The 22,541-nt window shown below is 52.6% G+C and overlaps 1 protein-coding gene across 1 annotated transcript in view; it reads left to right on the top strand.

The window, feature by feature from the left end:
• Positions 1–22,541, top strand: part of Tpcn1 (two pore segment channel 1) — a 52,712-nt gene that overhangs the window by 14,349 nt on the left and 15,822 nt on the right. The window contains exons 3-10 of the mRNA XM_028753929.1: positions 13,725–13,852; positions 16,154–16,330; positions 17,626–17,739; positions 18,237–18,367; positions 19,039–19,127; positions 19,699–19,733; positions 20,182–20,240; positions 20,427–20,526. Coding sequence (XP_028609762.1) covers positions 13,725–13,852; positions 16,154–16,330; positions 17,626–17,739; positions 18,237–18,367; positions 19,039–19,127; positions 19,699–19,733; positions 20,182–20,240; positions 20,427–20,526 — 833 coding nt within the window. The remainder of the gene's footprint in view (positions 1–13,724; positions 13,853–16,153; positions 16,331–17,625; positions 17,740–18,236; positions 18,368–19,038; positions 19,128–19,698; positions 19,734–20,181; positions 20,241–20,426; positions 20,527–22,541) is intronic.

The following is a 22,541-nucleotide window of genomic DNA, read 5'->3' as shown; positions in this document are numbered from 1 at the left end:
AGAGAGAGAGAGAGAGAGAGAGAGAGAGAGAGAGAGAGAGAGAGAGATATCCGTGATCTAATTTTTTTCTTCTTGTTTCTTCTTTGAGCATAGCTACTAACAAACTGCAACCAACCCCCTTGAACAACCAACAACCTGCCCAGCCTATTGGGGGCCCTAGCATTTACATACCCTCCGAAAGTTCCCAGATTCCCAAATGTCACGCAATTGCAAAAACTATCTGCAGCTGGCAAAACCATGCCTCTGCTAGAGCACGAGGCAAATCATAGTCAGCTGAAGTCAGTCTGAAGCAGCCCCACATCCTTACACCTAGGATTAAAACAGAAACATATTCTTATAATATTTCTGTTTTTTTTTTTTTTTTTTTTAAGAAATAGAAATTCCAGAATTCTTACCACAGTGTGGGAAGATGACCTCTACCCCGGGCAAGCATCAAGCCCCAGGGCCTTTCCCTTCTGAAAATGCTTATGAGCCACCTTGGCTAAGTGACAGAGAAGGAACTGGTGATGACCCCAGGGCCTTGTTCTGGCTGCTTTAGGCCAAGTGCCTGCTCAAGTTCTAGAACATTCCATTAATAGAGGTCAAGGCCAGCCTGGGCTACAGCATTGAGACCTTATCTCAGAACGAACAAAAGAGAAGGAAAAAAAGTTGATGTTGGCAGGTCAGATGGGAGGAGAAGATGGCCTGAATTCTGGGTGACTCTCTCAAGCTGGAGAAGAAGCCATCTAGGGGGACAGCCTGCTGACTAGTTCAAGCCTCAGGCTGCCTGGCAGCGAGGGGCTCAACGTTGTTTGACAGCCCAGGAAACCTGAAACCAAGTTCCCAGCCATGTGCCCACTTGAGTTAGATGGGGTGGGGGTGCGTCCTGTCAGTATTCTTTCACAGGGGATAGACCACACAGAGCTACATTAGACCTCAGTGAACAATAAACAGTACACTTTTTTCTTTTTGGAGACAGGATGATGGGTAGCTCAGGCTTGCCTCAAACCCCCTGTGTAGCCAAGAATGGATCTTGAATTTCTGATCCTCCTGCCTCCACCTCCTGAGTGCTTGGGAGCGCTGAACCATCTGTCCAGCCCATTTTTAAAATTGCATTCATTGATTGATTTTTTAAAAAGATTTATTTATTTATTTTATTTATGAGTACACTGTCGCTATCTTCGGACACACCAGAATAGGGCATCCAATCTCATTACGGATGGTTGTGAGCCACCATGTGGTTGCTGGGAATTGAACTCAGGACCTCTGGAAGAGCAGTCAGTGCTCTTAACCGCTGAGCCATCTCTCCAGCCCCAAATAAACCACTTTTTTTTTTTTTTTCTTTTTTCGAGACAGGGTTTCTCTGTGTAGTCCTGGCTGTCCTGGAACTCACTCTGTAGACCAGGCTGGCCTCAAACTCAGAAATCTGCCTGCCTCTGTCCCCAAGTGCTGGGATTGAAGGTGTGCTCCACCACCGCCCGGCCTCATTGATTGATTTTTATTGTGTATTTGTGTGTGTGTGCATGTGTGTGCCTGTGCTAGGGCTCACAGGAGGGGACCAGAGGACGACTCGTGGGAGTCACCTCTCTCCCTCCACCTGTGGGTTATGGAGATGGAGCTCAGCCTGTCAGGCGCGACCTTGAGCCATCTTAGTGGTCCCGTTGTTTTCTGTTGTTTGTTTTTTTGAGACAGTCTCACGATATAGCCTCTGAGTGGCCTGGGATTTGTAGACCAGGCTGACCTCAAACTCAGAGACATCCACCTATTTTGGCTTCACACTCGGGGCAGCTTCTTTTTTGCTTTCTTGTTTGTTTTGAGGCAGGGTCTCTCAACATAGCCCAGGCTGGCCTAGAACGCTCTTCAGTGGCCATGTCTCCATGTCTAGCTGTCCTGTCTCACTCTCTACTTACTAAGCCGACAGGTCTGCAGCTCCACACCCGCTCCCTGTAACCACCGTCATTGTCCCCGTCTGAGGTGTCTGTCTCCAGCGTTCTTCCTGTCCTGGAGGCCTGGTTCGTTTTCTTCCCAGCCTTGCCTCACTGGCCTGGAGCTGATCCCAGATCCCGTCCACACTGGGCCCCACCCCTTCGCACGGTGACCACTCACACAACCCAGCTCCCGGAGATCCCCATTCGTTGTTATCTAAACCTGGGTTCACTCTACAGAGTGATGGGTTCCTAACAGTCATGAGAAAATGGAATTTTGCCAGACTGACAGAGAATCAAAACATGATTGCCCCCTCCTCACACACCCAGCTCGGGCTGGCTTTATCAATAGATTCCAGTTGGTGACACCAGTTGGAGCTGGCTGACTGGCATGGGGTCAGAAGGTAGAGTGCCCGGCTGGGTAGGTGGCTGCTGTCCCTGAGCTGTTGGTCACACGGCTCTGCCTCTTCCTGGTACTACAGGCTTTATAAAGACAAGGCCAGGCCTTGTACACCTTCCCTGTGCACTTAATGTTTGAGATGGAATCACAGCTTCACCAGCTCCTGGAGTCCTCTGGGGTAAGGAAGAGACTCCCTCACGTCCATGTGACCACCCCAGAATAGCCTGGGTGAGGCCTACCTTCCTAGAGCAGCCTGCATTTGGAACATGGAGGCCTCCCTCAGCCTCCAGCCTGTATGGATTGTAGTTACATCATCAGCCTATACTGCTTGGTCCCACCCCCACCCTCCGCTCGTCTTCCCTCGTATCTGAGCTCACCAACCCTGCTGCTTGGAGACCGCCTGCCATTGCTTAAAGCTCTCTTTCTTCAGTGGAATGCTACACATTTTTTCGCTTTCTTATTCGCTTAGCTCTTGTGGAAAAATCAGCTGGGTGACAACTGAACTCGGCCCTAGCTAATGGCCTGGAGCAGCTCCAGGCCACCGGCTGCATCGGCTCGCACTTGTGGGTGGTCGACAGCAAACATTTCTATCTCCTCTCTGTGGCTCTCGAGGGTCCCCTCTTCTCACGAGCTCGGCTGTTCACACTTGGCTGGCCTGCCTCATCATTTGCGATCACGGTCGTCATGCAGACCCCGAAGCGGATCTGGAGCCTCACCAAAACTCGATTTTAGTAGTATGGAAGCCACTTGGCCCCTAGGCCAGTTGGTCATTTCAGTCTGTTACATAGTGGGTTTCCTCCCCTCAATCCTATCTAGAGACTGGGCAGTGTCCCAGAATGTGGAGGGGCGGCAGAGCCTGGAGTTGGCACTGGCTTGGGAGAATTCTTAGGCTGTAGGAATCTGTGATGGAGGGGCAGGGTGGTGGTGGTAGTGGCCACTGTGGTCAGGGATTTTAACGTTTCTTCAGTTGTCCAGGCTTCTTGTTCAGCACAAGAAAGAAGTTGATGTACCAGCAGAACATACTTGGAACAAAGCTGTAAGCTTTTTTTTTGGGGGGGGGGCTGAGCTTCAATTCTTCCTCTGCGAGATGATCTCATGAACAGCTAAGTGAGAGTGACTGTGGAGATTAAATGGATTAAACAGGAGATTCTCTGTGTAATCCCGAGGGAAGGCCGGGCTTCAGAAGCTTAGTAACAAAGTGTCAAGGCTTCGTCATCGACAAAGTAGCAGTGGTCATCAACAATGTAGCCACATTGCAGGTGTTGCCCTCATAAGTCCTGAGTCAGAGGGGAAGCTCCCTCTCTGAGCCCAGCTCTTCCTCATTCTAAATTCTGTCTTCCTCTTAGGAACGGGAACTGCTCTTCTGACTCCTGTTATCCCGGCCGAGCATCTGAGGATAGTTAACTTCCTTGATTCCTCAATCATTCCCTTCATCCCCATGCCCTGGACAGTCAGGAGTGCCCTTCCAGGCCCCCAGAGTGTTCCTTCCTAATGTCTCTTTCAGGCTGATGGCCTACTAGACAGAAAGGGAGACAGAGGCAAAAGGAAACAGTACCCAGCTAAGGCCTGGCCAACTGACCACCCAGGGTTTCAGCTCTCTGGGGTGTCCATTGTGCCCCAACATCCAGGTCTTCTAGGACATAGACTCCCTCCTAATGTCCCTTTCTGGAGATGCCTGTTCCCCGGAGGTTGCTTTGCCCCTGACTGCTGCTTTTCTGAACAGAGTGGCTTGCAGCAGTCCCAGATGCCGCTGGTACAGCGTTCACAGAGCTGGATCCAGGCAGCCTTCCTTTCGAATGACCCTAGTAGCCACTGGGTAGGGACTATGTGGATTCTGGCAGGGCACAGCTGCAGCCCTGGACTGGCTGAGTTTGAGCCAGTCCACCCTCTGAGGATGGGCTGTCTGCTGGCCTCCTAAAGGGGCCCAAAGAGCCCCTGGTTCTTCTGCACTCCTGTCCTGTTTCCTGAGCTGTGTATTCCAGGTGCTCCCAAGAAATAATGGATCAGGTGTCTGTATAGATGCTGACGTCTCCTATAAGAAGTGGCGGATGGATTAGTGTGCATGTGTGCATGTGTGTACATGTGTGTCTTGAGCCCTTCCTTACATGTTTGCAATATTTGTGATATGCTGAGCACTTTGGAGGGTGAGTGCTTAGTCAGTGCTAGGATAACGAAGGGTAGTGGTGGACATAGGGACCCACTTTGGGGCACACCCCACGACTGGAGAGCAGGTGTTAACAGGTCCAAGCTGGGCCTCAAAATTCATGGCCTGAAGAAGGTGGTGTCATGTATGGATTAACAAACCACCAGGAATGACAGGGATAAAGACAGCTTTATGCCCAGAATAGTGTAGGGGGCAGGGCAGGGGGACGATGGGGGACATTGTGACTATGGTTGGCCTCTGGTACAGGTGTGCATGGCAGAAATGCACCTTGTAGCTTGACTCGGGTAGAGTGAGCATAGAGCATAGATAGGCTTGAATAAGACAGATTGAGTGACTGTGTGTCCTCAGGTAGCTCACTGCTGAGTGGCCAGAGCCTTCCTTGGAAGCCAGTGGCCCGAGTCCATATCTGTCGTTTGGCCTGTGCACCAGCCTTCCATCCCACAACCTTGGGCTGTCAGAAGCAGCAGAGGAAGGATGAGAATTCAGGCTCTGGCTCTGACCGTGAGAAAGTCTCCTTTCTGCACAACAGCGCCCCTATCCTGTGAATGGCGGGAAAGCAGCAGAGTCCAGCTCCTGAGGCGGGTCAAGGCACAGCCCCAAAGGGCTCCAGTGTGAGTGGCTAGCTTCACTGTTGTCAGTCCCCTGCCTCAGCCTCACCTCTTCTCTGTGACTCTTTAAGCTTCTGGATTTTGGAACTCTCTGTGGCTTTCCAAATACACCTTGCCCGATGCCTGTTTATGCTTCATCCTGGGCTTCCCACTCGCTACTCCCCCTCCCCTGTTCTAGAGCTTGCTGCTTATCTGCAGTCTGAGTGCTAGGGTTATAAGACATGGCTAGTGCCTTCTCTTGTGTGGTTTGGGGTGGGAGCGGTGGCGGTGTACTGCAGTCAGCACCACCTGCAATGTCAGTCTCCTTTTACCTGTGTCCCCTGCCTGCCCGCACCCCGTTCCCCACTCCTTCCAGACTCCCTGAGGCCAGCTGTTTCTGTCCTAATCCCTCCTTCTTAAGTTTATTGCTTTCAACCTTCTGGCCCTTTGCCTGCAAAGTCCTAGGAGGGCAGGCGGCTCAGATGAATCCTTTGGCTTTGGCCGTTCAATCCCACTCAGGTGGTTGAAGACCAGCTAGAGGTGGCACACTGCTTTATCTTGACCGCTTCCGAGCCAGAATTCCTTCTATAACAGAGCTTGACCTGTGCAGTTGTCCTACAGAGCCTTCTGTTCCTCCTTGGGCCCAAGTAAGCTTTTTGGCAGGACCAGCATCGGGTTAGTGCCAGCCATTGAGCTAGGGAAAGCCCTGGGCCCCAGAGGCCAGCCTGTGTGCCTGGGTATGCCTACAGTAGACAAGCTGATACTGGGGTCCGCTCTCCACCCCATCTCACAGCCAATGACCAGAAAGCAGAGGTTTGCCAGAGGGCAGTGTGCCTCCTGGCTTCTCTGCATTCTGTCCGCTTCCTATCTGGAAGTCCTTGAAGTGCCATCCGCCCGGGAGCAGCGCAGCGCCATGGCCCCGAGAACCACTCCAGCCACGATGTTCTGCCTTATTCCCCCCCCCCAACCCCCAGCTTTGCCCATGGAGTGGGACTCTCAGTGACAACTGGCAAGCAGTAGCGTGGCTGCTCATTGTCATTCTGGTGGGCTCTGGTTTCCAGAGGGCTCCGAGTGCTTTCTGGGTGTTTGCATTTATTTCTACTGTTCCCAGAGCACAGCTGGCACGGGTCCCAGTGCACGGTGGAGAAACTGAGGCTCCACGGAAGAGGATTAGCATGTGGCATGAGTCTTTTGTGACCAAAGAGGGACACGCATGCCTGGTATGTTTTTTAAGAGTGTGTGAGGCCAAAGACAGTTTGGAAAGGAGAGCGTTGTGGACTTCCAGTACTAGTCTCTCGGGTCGGGCCAAGTCACTCATTGCTGCCTTTTGGCTCAGAGCTCCTATCCAGACAGCTCTCAGGCTTTTTATCCAAAGCTACCTCTCCAGGCCTCAAGGCCAACCAGGGCTGGCCTGCCCGATGGATGTGTGGAGGCAGAGCCCACCCGCTCCCTCTCATCTTCCTCCCTCCCTCGCCTCTCTTCCCCTGCTTTATGGCTGGCATATGGAAGCCATTTCTGTTTATCCACAACACCAGGATGCTGCTTCTTGCTGTGCTCCAGCGAGCGGAATCCTCGGATTCCCCGCAGGGCCATTTCAGAGGCTGCACGCGAAGCAGCCAGCTGTTTGCAGGGAGCGCCTGGGCCCGTTACATCAGCGTAGAGTCGGCACGGCCATCTGTGCACACAGGTCATCCTGGGCTGTCTGAGTCTCAGTGTTGGAGGCGGTCCGTGTTCTGCCCAAGTCTGGGTGTTTTTTTTCTGGCCTATTGCTTTCCAATTCCCTCTCTCTCTCTTCTCCAATAACGTTGGGTTCATGTCTCTGGGCCCATGGCCAGGGCTTAGGGATGGCGTTTCGGGGTGGGGACCACACAGACCTATAGTGGTCTGGGTCTTCATGTCTGTCCTGCTCAGCCTGATTTTCAAAAGAGTCCTGCCCAGGGCACTGGTAGTGCTGAACATACTGTGTACCTCTAGGGAACTTTCCCCGAGGCTCAGGGTGTCAACTTCCTGGTGGCTAGATGAGTGGGGGCACTCATCTACCCAGCCACCTTCTTCGGTTTGTTCCAAACTATGGCTGCCAGAGACAGGAGATCTCTCCTTCCACTGCCCACGCAGGCTGGCCCCTGCATCCTTGGGAATTTCTAGTTGCCTTCCAGATGTGGAAATTCAGAGGCCAAAGGCAGCTGCTGTCCTGAGCAGGCTGGGGAAGGCTAGCCCCAGGACCATTCCCTGATGATGTCATCCTGGCCTCTCCATCGCGGCTCTTGTGGTATGCCTTGCCTCCTGGTCGGGCAGGTCACCTGGAACGTTCTTTAGGACATGCCAAAGTCCCAGGGGCTGATGGGGTCTTTAACAGTCTGGGTTGGAGAGGGCCTCTTACAGCAGTCTATGATGAAGAGGCTACACCCAGGTGATGTTGTGTGAGCCCAGCTCTTTTACCTGCAGACCAGTCACCTATTTCTCACGGGAGGCTCTTCAGGAGGAGGCTGGGCAGGTCCTGTCACCAGGGTAGGTGGGTGCCAGTGGTCACTGGGGCTGGGACTGTGTAGCCAGGGATTCTGCAGCAGATTCAGGAAGTCCAGCCTCATTGGGATCAGGGGATAGATCATGCACTGTGGTGACACACAGAAGAGTCACAGGATGCTCTCCATTTACTTCCAAACAGGCCTTTGCTCATCGGAGACAGACCCTGGGATCAGTCCCCCACCTGAATTTGCCGGCCACACGGTCCACCCTCTGAGCTTTGACACATCCCTTCTCTTCTGTCCTCCCGTGGGGTTCTTAATTGTCCCTTTCCTGTGGAACACTGCCAGGCCCCTGAGCACAGCTCACACAAGGGACAATAGGCCCTTAGGAACTGGAGCGACTCCAGCCTTAGAGCCAGGCAGACAAGCAGGCTCAGGCAGGGGGTCGCAGCTTAGGCTGCCAGAGCTTTTGGACCTGAAGCCACCAAAACCTCCACATGAAAAAGCTGGGAGGGCCAGTGGCTCCCTGCCCACCACTTATGACCTTTCTGTAATCCCTAAATCTCCTAGCCAGCCACCTGCATGGCTGAAGGAGGCTTTGCAGAATCACCTGTGGCTTCCTTGAAAAGCCCTTCAGTGACCCAGGTTACCCAGAGCCTTTCAGGTCTGTCCCCGCGTGAGAGCCACTAACAAGTCGCAGGCCTTGCCAAGCTCTGCGTTGCGTTCTCCACAGCGAAGGGTTTAAATGCTTGGCCGCACAGGAGTGGGAGGGGGAGCTCAGCTCCTCGACCCGCACATTGGAACCATGTTTTTCCTTTCTGTGCTTTCTGAAAGGTCTCTCCTGGCTCACCTTTGTATAGATCCATCCCTCTGCACACAGAGGGACCGTGGCATACTCATTAACACCCCTGGGTGCTGCCTGGTGCACTCTGGGTAAATGCTGCCAGGTCCTGCGCCTGGCTCTGTGCCCGCTGCTTCTGGCCACCTGTTGTTCCGTGCCCCACGGGAGTGTGTGATCTTCAGGCAAGATCCTCTATTTCACATAGTCCTGATAGATTTGTTGACTCTTTATACAGTGGACTGACATGCGCGTGCGCGCACACACACACACACACACACACATTCTGTGCTTCGGGGACACCACAGAGACTATGACAGAGGCCACGTCCCTATGAAGCTGACATTTGGCCAGAGAAACAGGCCAACATGCCACGATCTGAGCATTCCCAGACCCTGTAGGGTCCAGAGGTCAGAGACAGATGGTCATGGGAGTTCACAGAGGAGCCAAGGGCAGTCTCTCCTGAGACGGCGCTGCGGTGGAAAGCTGAAGGACCTGAGAAAGCTGACTGCTTAAAGGTCCCTTAAGCAGAAAGTTCCAGAATAATGAGGGGCCAGGGTAGTGATGGAGAAGGGGTGAAAGGGATGAGAAGATACGAAGGAGGGCCTTTTAAATTGGAGTATGTGCTAAGGGCAAATGCTTATGGTTTCCCAGGGAGACAGAAGTGTGCATATGTTTATTTCAGAAGCAGAAGACTAATACTAGCTGGCTTAGGTGTATGTGTGTGTGTGTGTGTTGTGCTGTGCATGTGGGGGTGGGTACACATGCCTATGCATACGTGTATGGAGGACAGAGGTTTTATTCCAATGTTCTGTTTGAGACGTTGAATCTCTCACTGAACCCGAAGCTCACATTTCCAGCTAGACTGGCTGGCTAGTGAGCCCCAGGCCCACCTGACTCCCCTGTCTCAGTGCTGGTATCACAGCCCCACCATGTACAGCTCTGGGGGTCTTTATGTTTATGCTGCAAGCACCCTCTGAGCCCAGCTGTCTCCCTGCCCTACTGTGGTTTTCTTAAGGTGGTTGGTTATGTGGGAACTGAGAAGTTAACATGCACATACACACATACACATACATGCATATAAATACAAACACACATACATACACACCTACACACATATACACACATACACACACAAACACATATACACATAAATACATACACATACATACACACCTACACACACACACACACACACACTAGATTTGTCTGGTATAGAAGTGTGCCTGGGTTGGCCCAGAGGAGAGATGGCTCCAGCTGTGTCAGATCAGAAGAGCCTGTGAGAAGATTAAGAAGCCAATTAACAGCTGGCCTAAGGAGCGAGTTCAAGGACAGCCAAGGCACTTCCGTGGACTTGTCCTTTTAATGCTATCCTGCCCCAAGACCTTGTCTGGAAAAACCGTTAAAAAAAAAAAAACCCACTACAAGAAGACAATTAAACTGACACATGTGCCTATTTTACACCGTATTTGGTGCTTGTTGTCAGCGGCCAGACAAGGGAGGGTTTGAAACAGGAATCTGTGGAATCATTTTGATCCTAGGGGTGGGGCCTGTCAACTTCCTGAGGCCCCCTCGGCCTGTGTTGATTCAGCTGTGACCTGTGCAGTTACAGACCAAGGACAGTACACTCCCATTCTTCCTCCTCACAGAGGGCCCGTGCTGCTCCGCCAGCCCGCGCTCCCCGGGCACACACCCCAAGAGCCCCATCATCCATCTTCTGAGTCCAGACAAAGTTGCTCACATGTGGACTCCACGCCAGCTGCGGAAGTGCAGAAGGCATTCTCTCCCTCGTGAGGAAGAAGCCACTCTGTATCAGTGAAGTGCTTGGTGCACAAGCCAGGCCCTGTAGGTGTTTGTCCGGTTTAGTGCAAGCTGGACTGACTAGTGGGCTGTGGCTCATCAGGCAAAGGGAGAGGCTACTATGTGCTAACAGTGTTATTATTCTCTGGAGCTGAGCAGCTAGGCCGTGTTGTTGAAGGGCCTCGACCTCAGGCACGGTCCGAGAGCTGCTCGTGCTTCCCAGGCCGCTTGCGTCTGCCTGCCTGCTTTTATTGGTTGGTTTGTTAGTTTGTGTTCTGTTTTGGTTTTGTTGGTTTTTAGGAAGCTCGGGATGGCTCAGGCAGCTGGTCGGAGTGGAGAATGATTATTACTGGGAATTTGTTTGGTGGGTTTTTCTTCTTCTTTTGGGAGGCAGGGTCTCCCTGTAATCTAAGCTTGTTAGGATCTTCCTGCCCCAGTCCCCAAAGCACTGGGATTGCATCGGGCCATGCCTGGCCTAGTTTGTGCTTCGGAGGTTACACTGGTGACAGGTCACCTGACCTCTAGGTGTTCATTTACGCCTAAGGAATGAGCTTGCTCCACAGCCTGGCCCTCAGCGGCTGCACGGAGTCAGTATCAGTGGACGTCGGGGTGGACACTGGATACTTCAGGACACAGTTACAGGGTGGAGTATCCTCAGTAACCCAGGACTGACTGACACGCCACATGGCACAGATGCATTTCAGATTGCGTAGATTGTGAGGAGAAGGCAGATGCGCAGACTGGACAGCCCGTCCTCTCACAGAAGGTTGTAAGCCGTGCAGGGCCGTCAGGCAGGGTGGCGGCTGAGTGATGGATGCCCCGTGGCCAGACGGGAGGCAGAAGAAGCCATGGCTCTTTCACCCCTTAATTTAGATTTATTTGTATATTCATGTATTTTTGGTCTTTCAAGACAGGGTCTCTCTATATAGCCCAGGCTCTCCTGGAACTCACTCACTCTGTAGACCAGGCTGGCCTTGAATTCAAAGATCTGCCTACTTCTGGCTCCTGAGTGCTGGGATTAAAGGTGTGTGCTGCCACCACCTGGCTTTATTCTTTCCATTGTTTTAGTTTAGTTTTTATGTTGCTGAGGATTGACCGCAGGCCTCGCGCCCACTAAGCTTGTGCTCTCCTGCTGAGCTGTGCTTCTGACCTACTCGCTTTTAACTTATATGCTTGAGACAGCATCTTGCTATGTCTGGCCCACTTTTACTTTTGACATATGTATGTATGTACGTACATACCTGTGTGTCCATCTGTCCATCCATCCATCTATCCATCCATCTATCCATCCATCCACCCATCCATGACAGAGTCTTGTTATCCTGGTTGATCTGACCTTGCTATATAGACCAGGCTAGCCTTGACCTTAAAGGGATTCATATGCCATCAGACTTGGCTTCTTTTAAACTCCTAATATGTGTTTATTTACCATGTCCATCTGTCCATCCTGCACATGTGGAAGTTAGAGGCCAAGGTGGGAGTCAGTTCTCTGCTTCGTCCATGGTGGGTCCTGGGAGTTGAACTCAGGTCAGCAAGCCTGGTAGCAAAAACCTTTACCTAATCCTCTGGGCCATTTCTTCGGTGGGGCCTATATTTTATTCTGAGTTGGAGATTTCAAGTCTAGGCTGGACTTGAACTCTCTAATCCAGACAGGCTTTGAATTCGCAGTCCTCCTGCCTCTCACAAAGCTGGAACTCCAGGCCTGTGCTGCCCAGGCCTCTATTTGTGTAACTTCTTGATTTAGCTGCTGTTTTCACAAGTGTGCATAGACTTTAAACATGAGGTTCGGCTGAGGATGTAGCTCAGCGACAGAGTCCCCACAAGGGCCTGGGTTACACTCCCAACACCTCCAAACACACAATTGTCAAGCTGTGCACTTTAAAACATGTATGTTTTAGTGTCAGCGATCCCTTCCGTGTGGTTTTATAAATCCTTGGAGAGAGCCTTGTGGACGGCCGTACCCAGTGACCCTGGCCTGCATTTCCAGGTTAGAGAGATCTCGGGACCTGGGGACCCCAGTAGCCCTGGTCTCTTCTGTCCTAGCCTGTGCGGCTGTGTGCACCACACAGCTTCCCACCAGCCATTCGAAGGCTGTGTGCACCACACAGCTGCTTCCCGCCAGCCATGTGAAGGCTGTGTGCACCACACAGCTGCTTCCCGCCAGCCATGCGAATAACAGTACCTAAACATCAGGTTTCTTCTACTGAAACCTCGTTTGCTGTGGGTTGTGGGGAACCAGATTGTCATAGGTTAATTTCTTCTCAGTAAATGAACCGCGTGGGGACTCACTGCCCCGTGTTCAGATTCACCGAGGGGGATCAGGAGAGACCACGGATTGTGACGAGCCAGGCTAACGAGCTTTGGAAATCAAAGGGTCCCGTTGACCCTTCCTTCTGAGGCAGCCAGAGCAGAGAAAGAGCTCCTCTTTCCCAGCTGACCCAGGACAGGCGCCAAACTCGGCTCCAGTTGGCTGGATCCAGTGCTCACCATGGTCTCCGGCTCTGCTGGCAAGCCCGGGTCAGCTGCCTGTGAGCCAGAGCTGCCTCTGTCCAAGCCAAACACTGTGGCCAAGGGTGGGAGAGGGCACTGTGTCAGAACAAAGCAGGCCGGGGGTTCTCGGAGAGCTGAGGGAGGGTGGGAGCAGGAAGGCAACAGATGGTCCTCCGGGGGTGGGGAGAACTAACTTTGGTTAAATGTTTGACTCAGCTGGATCTCCATAAGCTTCCAAAAGTCAAAAGTCTATGCAGCGAGCCCTCCCTTCTGCCCGCCCTCAGCCCTCATAGACAGCCAGATTCTTTCTTGTTTTTCTTCCTGCGTTTCTTTTTCAAAATATATATAGACATGTGTAGGTTTAGCCGTTCCCTCCCCGACTTCCTCTGGTCTTCTGTGCTTCTTTCTCTTTTTAAGAGAATTACATGTTTATTGAAGGGGTTGGCATGTCTACACACCCCCTCCTCCCACCATGGGAGTCCCTGGGAGTGAACTCGGGTCATCCGGCTTGGTGAAAAGCACCTTTATCTGCTGAGCCATCTTGCTGGTCCTTTTTTTTTTTTTTTCCTATTTAAGAGAAAGTATTTTTGAGCCACCACCCTGATGCTTGTTGCTTGCAGTACAGGTTGGCACACTGACAGACTGACCACAAACCGGGCCCTCTCATGCTGAGCGGTTCTGTGGTATCTTAAGCCTGGCCTCTGTCTTAGTGTCTTATCACTGTGAAGAGACACCATGACCAAGGCAAGTCTCATAAAGGACAACATTTACTTGGGGCTGGCTCAGAGTTTCAGAGGCTTAGTCCACTATCATTACGGCGGGAAGCATGCTGGCATGGTGCTGGGAGGTCTACATCTTGATCTGCAGGCAGCCGGAGACTGTGCCACATTGGGCGTCACTTGATCATAGGAGACCTCAGAGCCCGCCCCCACAGTGACACACTTCCTCCAACAAAGCCATGCCTCCTCCTAGTGCCGCTCCCTGAGCCAAGCATTCAAACACAGAAATCTATGGGGGCCGTTCCTATCCAAACCACCTCAGCTTCTGAGTCTCCCCCCCCCCTTCTTCTAACACAGATGGGGGCAGCCACGGTGTCCACAACTCCCAGGTTCCCAGTCTGGTCTCCGAGGCCGACAGTTCCCCCTCCAGTCCCACTGGACACAACTGGGAGATGAATTATCAAGAGGCAGCAATCTACCTCCAGGTGAGTGTGTCCAGGTCAGTGCCTGGGGGTAGACACTGGATGCCAGAGTGAGGGGGAGGGGCGTGCTCAGGTCAGAAGCTCAGAAGCATGGCTGTGGTCTGCATGGCTGTCCCTGCTCCAGACTAGAAGTGGGGGACGGGGGTAGGGGGTGGAGGATGGGGTGGGGAGCTCACCTGGTTGTGCCGTAGGGTCCTCCTCTGAGCCCCATTTGTGGCTATGTCTGCCCAAGTCCTCAGTCCGTCCCTTCTGGCTTCCAGGACTACACACACACTGACCCAGCCCTTAGGGAGCATTCTGTCTGCCTTGCACTGTAGCACAGGGCTATTCATGCAGTGGGTGACTCCATAGTCTGGTCTCTTCACGTGCCTTGTTGCTGCTGTATGGCCTGATAGTTCATGGTTGTTGTTAGGGGGAGGGGTTTTTGTTTTTGTTTTTTTGAGAAAGGGTCACTTTATGTAGTCTGGAACTCACAGGGATTCTCCTGCCTCTGCCTCCTGAGTTTTGGGGTCAAAGGCATGTGCCACCATGGCTGGTAGTGTTTAGGGAATTTTTTTTTTTTAAAGCAGTACTTTTCTTTAAAACTATTACATGTTTGTTAACATAAGTTCAGATAGTCTCAGGCAACATAATTTTTCCCTTTTGTTTAAGAAACCAGGTCTCGCTGTGTAGCCCTGGCTGCCCCAAAACTTGTTATGTAGACCTGGCTAGCCTCAATCTCACAGAGCACTCCCTGCCTCAGGACTGCTGGGATTTCAAGTGTGCACCTCCTACAGCCATTCTGGCCCAGAGAATGGACCAGTCTCAGTGTATGTGGGATGCAGGCTCTGGCTGCATCAAGGGCAGCTGCTGCCAGCGGCTTCCTCTGCTCTTACCTTTGCCTATTAACTGTTTCGCTCGCCCTGAGGAACCATGAATGTCGAGGTTCTGGTGCCCTGGAGACTTGAACCCCAGAGAGCAGAGGCCTGAGGTGGGCAGTCTGTACACAAGCCCAGAGCTCTCTTTGGGAGCTGAGTTAGATCCTGTGATGTGGATGCTCAGCCCATCTTTGCTGGTGGAGACAAACACCCCCTACCCCGCATCCCCTGGGTGGTTATGGATCCTGGAGTTGGGAACTGAGCCTCCTCTTGGGCTGTCTTTATCTAGCCACACCTTCTTCCCTAGCCGTTGGTTGGAAAATTTGCACAAGAATTGATTTTTTTTTTTTTTTTTTTAGTAACTTAAAGTAGAAGCTTTGGGGCCTTCTGTGCCCCTGAGGCTGCCATGAGGTGGTGGGAGACGCCGCCCTGCTCAGACCACAGGGCTCTGCAGCCTCCCCTGGGCACGACCTGCCTCTGCTTCCTCTGTCTGGCCTGTGGTTTGTCTTCCGTTACCAAGGAGGTTAGCAGCACACAGCTTTAGAGAATCAACTGAATCTCCTGTCAGCTGTGGCCATGGCCTCCTGGGAAAGGGAAGCCGGCTGTAGGGAAGGCAGGGTGGTCCCCCAGTGTGATTACTTTCCCACTGCATCCCCAGATGTGGAAATCTGTCGCAGCCTTTTCTCTGGGACGTTGAGCCACCGAGGTGTGAGTGAGTGAGGTGCCAGCCTCGGTACAGTGACATTTGCGGTGCATTGTTCTTCTTGGGGGGAGGGGGGCTGTTCTGTGCGTCACAGGGCACTGAGGGGTGTCCTGGAGTCTGTCCAAGGTGAAGTTGGGGTGCTTCAGTCTCTCTCGTTAAAAAAACAAACAAACAAAAAAACATAAGTTGAAGAAGAAAAAAAAAACATAAGCAAGGAGCTAAGTAGACACAGAATGCAACAGCGGTTCTACTGGGCAGGGTTGTGTGCTGTGGGAGTCTCATTGGGCAGAGCTCCTCTCAAGTGACACCGTCTATCACTTAACATCCCGTGGCCACTGTTTGGTATACCGGCCATCAGATTCCTGGCATCTTTGAACTCTGGGAAACTCTAGGCTTCCATTCCTCGCCATTGTTGATGAAGGCAAGGAACTTTCCGGTGCCCACAGAGAAGGCTGAGGAAAGCCTGGCCCAGACTGCTAGTTTGGCCTATGGATAGACCCTTTACTTCAAGCCTAAGAATTCATCATCCCCTGTAAGGAGCAGACACTTCTCTGAGCTCTTCGAGACCTCCTGGCTCGGCAGATTTAAGCCAGCAGTTCCTGAGCCATCATCAGGCAGAGGTGTGGCTAACCTGTCTCTGGCCTTAGCCTTGTCGTAGCCTCTGTGACCTTCCCCGCTCTCTGCCCTACCGTAGCTCCCCAGGCACCTCTGTGCTCTGGTACTCAGGCTCTCCCATCTTTGCAGGAAGGCCAGAACAACGACAAGTTCTTCACCCACCCCAAGGATGCCAGGGCGCTGGCGGCCTACCTCTTCGTACACAACCACTTCTTCTACATGATGGAGTTGCTCACGGCCCTGCTCCTGCTGCTGCTGTCCCTGTGCGAGTCACCTGCCGTCCCTGTGCTCAAGCTCCACGCTTACGTGAGTGCCCTGGGAAAGGGAGCCACGGCACCCTGTTAGTGATTTCAGGGGACCTAACGCAGAACATTCTAGAAGCATAGTGAGATGGTGCAGCTGCTCCCTGCCCCCAGCTGGAGGGGGTGCATTTCTGTTTCCCAGTGACTCTGTGAACAGGCTGGACAGGCTGGGGCCTTGCAAAGCTCACTCAGAGGCCTGTCTCAACAGACTACCCTGTGGTCAGGCCTGGGAGAGCCATAGTCCACGTCAGTATGGGTGAAGCCCCACTGTGGGTCTTCCTGGGATCACTGTCTTTCCATCCTATGGGGAAGAGTTAGAGAGTTGGCTGTTCATAAGTTCTTTGAAAAAGAAATTAGTTATGTGTGTGTGTGTATGTGTGTGTGTGTGTATTTGGCTGAGTGTATGTCTGAGTGTATCTGTGTGAGTGTCTGAGTGTGTGTGTGTGTGTGTCTGTATCTGTGTCTGTGTGAGTGCATTTGTGTAGTGTGTCTGAGTGTATCTGTGTGAGTGTGTGAGTGTCTGTGTGTCTGTATCTGTGAGTGTGAGTGTCTGTGTGAGTGCATTTGTGTAGTGTGTCTGTGGGTGTGCATGAGTGTATCTGTGTGTGTGTATATATGTCCATTTGAGTGTCTGTGTATGCACTCGTGTGTATGTGTGTGTGCATATGTGTGTACCTGCACTCATGCCATGGGACAAATACAGGGTCAGACAAGTGTGGAGAGGGCTCTTTTTGTGTCTGTATATGGGTTCAGGGGATGGAGTGCCAGTTTCTTTACCCACAAGCCATCGCCCTAGCCCCCACAGCTGCCTTAGAAGCAGATGACGGTTACATTTGGCATCTTTCACTTTCTTTTTCTTTTTAATCCCTGTCTTTGTTTCCTGGGTGCCTTTCGTGGATTTTTAAAATAACTACTACACAGTTCTCCCCAGAACAAGACTTTTTTTTTTTTCTGTTAGAGCCTCAGACTCCTTCCTTCCTAACTTTATACTATGCGGGTCTGCATTTCTATCTCTTGAATGTCAGGGTTATTCTTAGTTGTCTGGGAAAAGCTCTGTCTCCAAGCCTTGTCTGGCATCTTGAGGTTTGGTAGGTCTTTCTTTCTCTCTCTCTCTCTCTCTCTCTCTCTCTCTCTCTCTATCTCTATCTCTGTCTCTCTCTCTCTCTCTCTCTCTCTGTGTGTGTGTGTGTGTGTCCCAGGAGAAGTTCCAGGAGAGGGGAGGTGCCATGGACGGTCTCCTTGAAGCTTGTTTTCCGTGGACAGTCTCCTTGAAGCTGGTTTTCACCTCTGTGGCTGCAGGTCCACGCCACCCTGGAGTTGTTCGCCCTCATGGTGGTGGTATTTGAGCTCTGTATGAAACTGCGGTGGCTGGGCTTCCACACGTTCGTCCGGCACAAACGCACCATGGTCAAGGTAATGGATCCATCTGTCTACTCCACTGCCGTGATTCCTCCTGGGTCCCTGTCACATCTGTGTCTACATCTCCATTTAAAATCCCCTTGGGCCCAGTGTATGCTCCGGAGTGTAGCCCAGTGAGATGATTTGCATATGCCAGGAACCTATAGGGTCACCTATAGGTGCCGGCAAGTGCCCTGGCCTCCTTCTTCCACATCCCCAAACGAGCAGAGCTGGAATGAGCCGAGAACTGAAGGCCTTCCTGGTGCCGTGAGGTTGTCGGGAGAACATTGGTGGGCACCCAGGGTGGTATTGCACTGCCGAGAGGACCTGCACGCCAGCTTCATCTCAGACCACACGTCTGTACTGACCACCCCAGGGCTCACTGTTGGCTATCGAGAGAGGCAGAGACGGAAGGAGCCCTCCTGGTCCCTGTGGGCTGTGTTCATCATGTCTGCTCTGTACGTTGGAGACTGGGTCAGGGAGCTAAGTGTGTTCTGACCTGTCACCCCCAGACGTCTGTCCTCGTGGTGCAGTTCATCGAGGCCATTGTGGTGCTGGTGCGGCAGACGTCCCACGTGCGGGTGACCCGGGCACTACGCTGCATTTTCCTGGTGGACTGTCGGTATTGTGGCGGTGTGCGGCGGTAAGGCATTTCTGGGGAGTGGAGCCCTACCCACTCTGACCCAGGGCCCTCCCCAGTCTGGGTGTGTCACTTCTCCAGCCCTACAAGAGTAGCTTCAGGCAGACGTCTCAGCCCTGTCCTACAGGCTCCTCCCACCCAGTCCAGAGCCCTGAACCCAGAGCTGACCCGACCCAGAATTAAACCCATCTTTGGAGACTTCATCCGGTTATTTGGCCAGGGACCTTTCTAACTGCAGGGAATTGATCCTTTGTGCCCAAAGCTAGACACGACTATCCTGGGACTGGGTGGCTTAGTACGTGTGTGTGTGTGTGTGTGTGTGTGTGTGTGTGTGTGTATGTGTGTATGTGTGTGTGTGTGTGCCCCCTCCTTCCTGTGGAAGGTGACCTTAGTCCCTCCCAGGTAATATAGCCATACCTTCCTTCTTAAGGGACTGTCACCCAGTGGAGATGGCTGTGCGCACACACACACACACACACACACACACACAAACTGTTGTTGTCCCTGTCACCTGCTGTGTGGAGGTACGTTAGGACTAAGTTAAGCATGGTGCCCTCCTGGGTCAGTAGGTCAGGTATACCAGACGCATCTCCACCAGCTCGTTCCCCCACCTCAGGACACAGATCAGCCCTCCCACCCCTGCCGCCCCCTCAGCTGGCCGTCTCTCTCCCCAGCAACCTGCGGCAGATCTTCCAGTCGCTGCCACCTTTCATGGACATCCTCCTGCTGCTGCTCTTCTTCATGATCATCTTCGCCATCCTCGGTGAGCGAGCGTCCCGCATCCTGCCGGTCAGTCTCCAGACCCCGTGGGCTGAGTCCCCACATGGTAGAGGAGCCGGGGCAGCTGAGTCTCACTGTGTATCCCCGGCTGGCTTAGAACCCTTGAATGTCTTGCCTCAGTCTCCTGAGGAAGGAGTAACATCCCTGCTCAAGGCCTGGCTTGCCTTTTGTGTGACTTGGACTGCCATGTCCTCGGAACACAGAGACACTCTATCCATCAGCAGCCTGCCTCTATGATCCAGCCCACAGATGGGATTTGTTTAATTTGAAAACCTCAAACCATCAGCTTAAAATTCAAACTTAGAGAATAATAATTAATAATAATAATAATATAAAAAAACAGATTTCCAGCCCTTTTGAAAGAATAGACTTGACAGAGCCAGCACTCATTCCTAGGTGTCAGCAGGCTTGCACGCAGCGGCATGACCCCCGTTAGCCAGCACGTGTGTTCTTCAGAGACCTGAGGTCCTCACTACACCCTAGTGCCCTCCCCGAGCCTTTCCCCTGGCTCTGCCCTAACTCCACTCTGGGTCTGTTTTTCTACCTCATTCTAGGTTTCTACTTATTCTCCACGAACCCTTCTGACCCGGTAAGTAATGAGTTCTTGGTCCCTTGTCTATAGGGAGGCCTTCAGACAGGGTAGCCGGGAGGAACCTGGCCGTGTTAGGAAGGGCACCCTGCCTAGTTTCCAGTTCCCAAGAGTCCTCATTCCTCAGACCTGAGCCACCACTTTCCCTGAGAGCCAAGGGACACCCTCTTTGCTGTTCTTACGGGCAAAGCTTCCAGGATCAGGTTTGGAATGTTGAGGCATTCTGGCAGAGAGTGGAGGAGGGAGCCCCTCACAGGGACACGTGACACCCCAGGAAACTCCCTCACTCCCTTAGTTGGTAGCCCGCTCCTTCTGTCAGCGCAGGCTCAGAAAGTGCAGGCTCCCACCTCTGCCCTGATGCCCCTTGCGTTTCCGAGGCGGAAGGGGGAGAGGCGCTCTGGAGGTGACTGGACAGGCCTGGGAACACATCCTCGCCCTTCCCTTGCAGTATTTCAACACCCTGGAGAACAGCATCGTCAACCTGTTCGTTCTCTTGACCACAGCCAAGTAAGTCTGGGATCACTCCCACCACTGACCTCTGTCCCCACTACGGCCCAGGGATGTCCGTCTTCCCCTCCACACCCCTCCCCAGTCTCAGTGCACACAGGGAAGGAGGCAGTCTGCGAGTGCAGGGGAGCAGCTGTCTCTCACAAGGTGCATCCTTAGAGGCTAAGCTGACCCTCCGCCATGCAGCTTTCCAGATGTCATGATGCCCTCTTACTCCCGGAACCCCTGGTCCTGTGTCTTCTTCATCGTGTACCTCTCTATTGAGCTGTACTTCATCATGAACCTGGTGAGTGTCCCTCTTGGCTCCACTGCAGTAGAGGGCCCCTCGGACGAAGACATGGGGACACCTAGCAGTTGTGTCCCAGGTCCACATTCGGGTGTGGCGCCCTGCAGAATGCTGTGAGGATGGCAGTCGGGATTCCCCAGCTCTGTGCCATCACTTTGTAGATGGTCCCGGATCTTCCCCGCCTCACAGTAAAAATTTTGCCCTAACGAAGCCAGCCAGGCTCTGCACAGAGAGGACTGTACACAGATCCAGCGCCTGCCTTGCTGTGGTTCTGTTACCGTCATCTGCAGGGGAGGCGGCTGAGTGTCAGACTTACAGGTGTGCCTATCACCACACAGCTCAGAGTAGCTTGGCTCTGCATCCTGTCCCTCCGTGCGTAAGGAACTTCTGCCTGCTCTCTCGTGAATCATGAGAAAAGTCTATGCAGAGTATATCCTGTGAGGGGAGGGCCACGAAGCTCCCGTGCACACACTGACTGGTGTCCTCAATCCAGTTCAGTGTGATGCTGTCCACTGCCACTCACCTCTGTGGGGATAGGAGGCCATTTACTCTGAAACTAAATATGAGTGGTGGTGGCCTGGGAACAGAGATCGAGGTTACCCCAAACCCCATGTTCCCGTGGTGGTAACTCTGCCGTGAGAGTTTGTCTAAACGGAACAAAGGATGTCATAAATCAAGACACTTTTCAAATATATTGGTGGAAATGCCATGAAGGAGAAGACAAGTCCTACCGTGGACCTCCTGTGCTGGCTGAGGGCGTTCTTAGCCTCTAGATCGATCCTCTGTTTGTACCTTCTAAAGGATTTCCTTAATAGCCACCAACATTAGGTCAGTGCAGAGGTGGGTAGGAGATGGTTGTGAAGGACCCCAGGTAGTTTGCACTTAGGTCCTGGATCAGCCACACTCTATGCTCCTCAGTCCCTGAGGTCATCATGTGGTTACTCAGGTGTGTGTGTTTCTAGCAGCTTCTGCCCAACAGATGTGCACACAGCGCCAGACCCCACAGGTCAAGAGGCTTAGTCCCCGAACCTCAGGCGGCTGTAAGCACCAGGGGACCCCCTTGCTTCTGGCTCACTAGCTACACATCAGGGTTCCTCAGTCATTTTCTCAAGTGATTCACAGAACTAGGGAGAGGTGTCTGCAGCTTAATCAGAAAGGAACTGCAAGGAGTCCAGATGGAGATTTGCGTGGGCACAGTGGACGCCCTCCTGCCCTCTCCAGATGTCCCCCTGCGGGAACCTTCCCACGAGAGGCTTTCTGGGAGCACCCCAAACTCTGTTTTCACAGAGACTCCATCACACAGGCATGATGGGAATGTGGACAGCCACAGGAAACTGTACGGAAAGAGGGTGTCATAGCACCGCCCAGCTGCCTCTCAAAGCTCCCCCTCTAGAAAGAGGCAGGACTCTGGGATACGGATGGTCTGATGACTAGAACAAGGGAAAGTCAGAGAGTTTCCATGTGGCTGGCACCGAGTCAGAATAGCAGGGAAGGCTTGGGCCTGGTGCCACAGGCCTGTAACCCTGGCACACAGGAGGTGAAGCCAGGGGGATAGCAAGTTCCAGACCGGCCATAGGTATACAGTGAGACTGTGTCTCAAAAATCTAAGAAAGTGTAGGATAGCTCAACAGGTAAAGGCACTTTTCTACAAGCCTCACAGTCTGAGTAGGAAAGGTGGACCCCCAAAAGTTGTCCTCTAACCCCCACACACACACTGTAGCATGTGGGCACGGGCGTACACACACATACTTACATGTATGTGCACACAATAATTATTTTTAGTAAGCTGGGGTTTGTTTTGGTACCCAGCCACGCCCCCATGTTTATTCTCATCTGTAGCTTGTCTCTCCTTGGAACAGTTCAACCACGGCTGAGCAAACTTACGACAGAGCTTGTCTGTCCACACACCCTAAAGTCTCGCCTATGGGTCTATGGTAGACACACTGGCCTTCCACCTGCATGGGAAGCTGTGTGTGTGTGTGTGTGTGTGTGTGTGTGTGTGTGTGTGTGTGTGT

Source organism: Grammomys surdaster, unplaced genomic scaffold, assembly GCF_004785775.1.
Source record: "Grammomys surdaster isolate TR1022 unplaced genomic scaffold, NIH_TR_1.0 125976, whole genome shotgun sequence".
In the NCBI taxonomy this organism is placed as follows: Eukaryota; Metazoa; Chordata; class Mammalia; order Rodentia; family Muridae; genus Grammomys; species Grammomys surdaster.
This window is presented reverse-complemented; position numbering and strand designations above follow the sequence as displayed.